Source organism: Mangifera indica, chromosome 6 (assembly GCF_011075055.1).
Source record: "Mangifera indica cultivar Alphonso chromosome 6, CATAS_Mindica_2.1, whole genome shotgun sequence".
In the NCBI taxonomy this organism is placed as follows: domain Eukaryota; kingdom Viridiplantae; phylum Streptophyta; class Magnoliopsida; order Sapindales; family Anacardiaceae; genus Mangifera; species Mangifera indica.
In genome coordinates this window covers 6711286-6717285 of record NC_058142.1, presented here as the reverse complement: position 1 = coordinate 6717285, position 6000 = coordinate 6711286, and the positions used below count along the sequence as shown (strand labels likewise).

Here is a 6000-nt window from a genome sequence, read left to right as displayed (position 1 = left end):
ACATTTTGAACAACTAAAGCAGCAGTGATGGTAACACAAAAGAAGTAGAAAGCTGTGAAATAGATTAATATGATAAGTAATTTCACTGAATTTCCGGAGTAAAAAAGTCTGTGATCATATATAATAGACAACCTGAGTGATTAAGCCATACCGTAAGAGACTAGAAACCGTTTTAGTAGGTAAAACTTGAGAACAGCCATTGATGCAGAAATGTCACGGCAAAGGTTGCCGTGGCACCGGACACCTACGAGAAAGTCTTTGACAAGTCAGACATCAAAGCTTCAGGTGCAAAAAGATCATCAGCTTGATCACAACACATAAAATGAGTTTCTTAAACTTTAAGGGGAATATGAATTATGGAATTGAGTGTTGGAGATTTGATCTTAACACAAGCTAATTGGTTTTGTGTAATATAAGTTTCAATTTTCATATTTATAAGTCAAATATATTTCTGATATGGTATCAGAGCACGAGTCAAACGACACCCTTAATAGTCTAAAGTGTTTTTGGATGCAAGTGATATCACACCCGTTCAAAAAAGAGACCTGGTCAAACAACGAGTTTAACAGCTTATGAGAGTTGTATTTGAGAGAGGGTGTTGAAGACAAAAGTTTCACATTTAATAAATACAATACAAGTGAATGGTATATAAGTGCGGGAGATTAGACCTTAACACAAGTTAATTGGTTTTGTTTCGATCTTCACACTTATAGGCACAATATATTCCCGATACTGAGAAAGGATTCTTGGCTCCAAAACTAGAGGATAAAAAATGGCTCCTTCTTCCAGACCAAGCAGTCCACCAACTACGCCAACCATCATACCAATAGCACAATACAGAACCAGCTGAGACACTCGCCAATCTGTGCCATTCGACACAATCCCTCTCCGCCCTTTGTACAAGTTAAAAGCCTCGTATGCGCTCAATCCGCAGGCTATTGGCACCTGCAACATGTTTGGTAACAAATGTAGAAATCCAGTTCCTTCCACAAAACTAGATATGCAGTATAACACTTTCCATCAAATAAATAAGAGAGCTAATGAACTATACAAACATGATTCACTTAATATGATCCTACAATATTTTTCATCCATTTGACTCATCAATCTATACCCTACTTATATCACATATTATGTAGTACCAGTTAAGTTTCACTTTTTCAACATTTATTCCTTATTGACATGGACTACTGACCCCACCATTTATTTTAATAGGGCTCATCTACCTTTTCTATTAATTTTATTACAAACTAATTGCATAACCAAAATCCTACTCTTATGAATACAACCTGTTACACCTCTTTGATGCCTTCTCTAACTTCATAAACCGCTGTAATATTCCTGGTCCAATAGTCCAGTTTACTGTCAAAATATTATCTAAACACATAGTATATCATAGTTTTGTTTTTGGGTTTTGTAATCTAAAACTAATCAAATTCTCTCACCTCTGACCAATTTGAAATACACAAACAGAATACAGATAGACCCAACATCTTTATTGTGTTTTACTAACGTGAGATTTATCTAAAGGTATCAAAAAACCGCAGTCCACATGTTTAGACAAAACAAACATGAAACTAAAATGTAACGGAAAAATAATAGAGCTAGAGCAAATCATAAATTACCTGCTCAATTGCTTCAAGTCTTATATTCTCTGTCAAAAGTTTCTACACCAAACAGACAGAATTGGTCTTCAATCAGAAAGGAAACAACATCTAGAATTCATATGATTCATTCAGTTGCTAGGACAATTAAAAGAAAAGTAGTTTACAAAAACACAATATGCTAATATTCATATACGCATCACTGAGAGAAACTATTTGAATCACGAGAATGTTTACTGAAGCTTACCGACGGGACTAAAGGTTTTGAGTCTGCTTGAGACGAACACAATCAGAGCAATCACCGAAACAGAGAGCAACGAGAGTTTCTTGATCCTCTGCCATCGTCGAACTTGATTCATCGATAACAATCTCATATTTTTGTTTCAACAAAATATTAAGAAAAAAAATGTATCCTAACTCTTGCGTAACTTTGTTTCTCTCTTCATTTGTCCTCCAGAAAGCACATTTCACGAATTCAAAATCAAGATATTCGAAGTTTGGATGGTTACAATATTATTAACTAACATTGAAATCTTCAGATTGTGTTGCATTAAGAACACAAGTTATATATCATTGAGCGCACCGCCCACTCAACTTACTCATAATGTCACACTGGAAGAATGAGATGTTAATCAAAAGTATTTCAGCTATACCACTAACGTTATTTGTTGGATGTTAGCATCGATAACACCTAATATGAAAAAGCAACATAAGGTGATGGATGCTAGATCCATCCTATTACATCTTAAAGAGTTGGTTTTGGTGCATGTTTGACATGAGAGGTATGAGGTATCAAAATCCCTATATAGAAGCAAAATGTCAGATGGATCTCAAGTTGGTCTTCATGTACTCAAGATGATTGCGTATATCATGAGGCTTCTTGTCTTTAGCTTTTGCATGAACAGTGACCTAGACATAGATTGGGTCTATAGTCCTTACCGAAGTCTTACTCCCAATTCATCATGAATCTCGATATGAATAGTATTGACAAATTGCTAATTGAGCTTTTAAACATGCTAAAAACTGCAAACTATTTATCATGTCTTGATAGCTAAAGACTTTCCTAGTGATATAAGATGTCTATATATAGTTTGTTGATGTGAAATTTACTTAGGAGTGTTATATTAACATGTCTGGATAGCTTAGGACTCCCCAGGCTCTCCCAGGGTCACCAACCTGCAGTAGTCTCTCCTACTAGATTAACTGGAGCAAAAACAAGAAATGGATCGACGTGCTAAGTTTGAATATTAGTTGATGATGGGTACTATTTTCTTCCTTGAGCTGCTTATCTTCTGCATTTTTGCACCATATAGTTTTTGCTTATGCCCAGTATATGGAAATGAATAGTACATTTCAATGCAAACAAAGCCCCAGCTGCCATTGTAAGCCTCGTTGGTTGTAAGGAACATGAAATATGTGCTAAGGACCTCTATTTTTATATTCAGGTACGAACTTTCTGCAGATCCAACACGAATGAGTGAAATATTAAAATGCTTAGGATACTGTATTGTCATGGTGATTAAAACATGTAAGGTTCTGGTTGGAGCATATTATAAGTTTACAACTAAGTTGTAATGTGTGTTGTGCAGTCCTCTGTTTAAAACAATTGGCGTTAATGCCCATTAGAGAATAAAAAAATATGGGAATTTCTCAAATTTGTGACGAAATCAATCAAAACATGAAATGATTAAAGGGTCAAACAACAATTATCTCATTCATATTCTTTCATAAATTCATTGAAGCAACATGGTAAAATATAAATTAAGAAACACAACTGAAAACTGAAAATGGAAAAGTAAATAACATCCTTCAAATAATGTTCTCAAAAGAGTTGCCCCGATACATGAATGACAACAACTAAATCTATTTAAGGTACCAAATTGTGCCCAAAATTACCCTTCAACTTGCTTAAGTAGAGGCTGCTGCTCCCTTATTCCTTGGAGCTGCTTGAGTACCTGTTCAAAACCCAAAATGAAAAAAAGTTAACTAAAGTCGAATAAAATGGATTTGAATAAAAAATATTATTTAATACCTTCTCTAAAGCCACTCTTGAACCTGCGAGGAACATGGCGCAGATACCTCATCCTACCAGTTCCAGTGGTCTTTCTTCGGATAGCCTTCACACTCCAGTTATCTACAATTCATAATATGACATAGCAGTAAGCCAACATAACAAGGGCACATTCTCTCTTATACAAATATAACCACACAAATAAATTTTTATATATAAACACAAAATGTTTAAGTTAGCCCTCAGCCTATAAAAATATGGAAAGATCTACATATCCATAATTTAGTTATCATAAGTGAACAAATGAGAGCATTGGGTGAGCTGAAAAACATTGATATAGCTTCAATGCTATCATACAAAAATGACTATATATATTCCATGCAGCACATATCCGGCTTCACCAAGGAGCTTTTCCATTTCAAAAAACACAATGAACAAAGAAACAAACAAAAATAGAAAACACATCCACAATTTACATGGCTGACAATGAACTTTTACAAAATTTCACCAATACACAACACAAAGAATGAGACAGAAAGCCCAATAACCCTACACAGCATATATTTAAATCTCAAAATCAATACCACAGTAAATAATATACAATATGATCAATTAAAGTGGGGCAAAAGAAAAAAATAAACAGCAAGAGAGTTCTAAAACACATAATTAAATCTTTATGTAAGAGGAACCAGCCATACAGTTCAAAACACACAAGGAGTTCCTACCTCAAACTAGAACCAAAACAAATGCATACTTTACTCATTTCATATTTTATCAATGATCTTATATTAACATTTAAACATAACATATCATCAACAATAAGCTCAGAACCCAGATAGAAGCCACCATTAACGCCCACAATTAACCGACAAAAGAACTAAAAATCTAGTAGTTTTAAGTTTACACTACAAATATCAATCAATACAAGAACCATAAATTAGACATACATACTTCAAACAACAAAACGCGAAAAGACATGATGAAATCATTAGATTTTTATTTATAAGCATTCAATTAGAAATTAAAGAGATCATAACACAAACCATGATCCAAAAAGCACACAGATAGAGCTTAAAACTATTAACAGATCAGCAAAGAATATTACTTGCAATAGAACAACAAAACCGAGATAGAAAAAGACACATATAAATCATACAAAAATTATTGCTTTATATTTTTACAAATCAAGAGAAGGCACAAGCTGCACAAGACATGCTAAGAACAGAAAAAATAAAACTAAAAAGTTTTAGTAAGCTTACACTTCCTCTTGCGAGCAGCAGGGAAGGCACAAGCTGCGCAGCGGCTCTTCTGAAGATGAAAACTCCTACGACCACATCGAACACACAAAGTGTGCGTCTTATTCCTCCTCTTACCGAAACTCCCAGTTCCCTTACCCTGTCATTTTCATCGTTCAATTCAACTTAATCATCATCATGAATCATAAAAAGAAACGCATAGAAATGTTCAAGAGGCAGAGAGGGACAAGGATTTCGTTTGATTTTACCATTTGAGTTGAAGCGTGTGCAAGGGAAAAGCTTCTCTTGAGTTTTAGGAGCGGCGCAGCCGAAGATTTTATAGGGTAAGTCTCGAGGGTTTTTTAGGGTTGAGCTGTGAGTGACGAGGGCAGGAGATCGGTGACGTGGCGAAATCTTGTTGGTTTGATTAATGAGTGATCATCGAGTGAAGCGTTATGGGCGTTTTTACACTTAGGCCCAACTAAAATGGATAGTGGGTGGCGGCAACTTGTTCTGGTTCGGCCCAGCCCATATTTGGTGTTTGGTGGGAAATCTTCTCTGCTAAAAAGTGAGGAAAACCCTATAAAGATAGTTTGAATGATAAAAGATTAAACTTCACATAAAAAAAGATAGATATTCAAATCTTTTTAACGACATATCAAAAATAGACTCTTAACTTACCTGATTTAGTAGTTATGGGGTTAGTTAGTGGATCCGAAGTTTGACCTACTTGATATTGTTAGTTTTATCCCAAAGGGACAATTTAGCTTAGATGAAGTTCCTCATTACCCTAAAAAGAAAAAAGATTAACCTTCATATAAAAGAGGGTGTATGTTCAAGTCTTCTCTAACGATATATTAAAATTAAACTCTTAACTTACCCGTTTCATTGGTTTGAGGTTAATCATTAGATCAGCGATTTAACCTTCTTAGTATAGTTGGTTCCACCCCAAAAGGACACTCTAACTTGGATGGGATTCTTCATTACTCAAAAAAAAAAAAAAGGGAAATCTTAAAAAAAAAAAACAAAAAACAAAGAAAGAATGGATCAAACATGGGGAAGCCCATTGATTTACGCATGAATTAGGTTTTAAACAAATTTTTTGTGTGCATGAGACCAACCCTTTTAGTTAACTGAACTCTTTGCAAGT

The 6000-nt window shown here is 34.7% G+C and overlaps 1 protein-coding gene across 1 annotated transcript; it reads right to left on the bottom strand.

Moving 5' to 3' along the window:
• Positions 1-3291: 3291 nt before the first annotated feature.
• Positions 3292-5276, bottom strand: LOC123218285 (60S ribosomal protein L37-3). Its single transcript, XM_044639634.1, has 4 exons — positions 5120-5276; positions 4875-5010; positions 3637-3738; positions 3292-3559 (listed from the first exon to the last, which is right to left on the bottom strand). Exons 1-4 carry the CDS (start codon positions 5120-5122, stop codon positions 3513-3515), a joined length of 288 nt encoding a protein of 95 aa, XP_044495569.1. The 5' UTR covers positions 5123-5276; the 3' UTR covers positions 3292-3512.
• Positions 5277-6000: the final 724 nt, after the last annotated feature.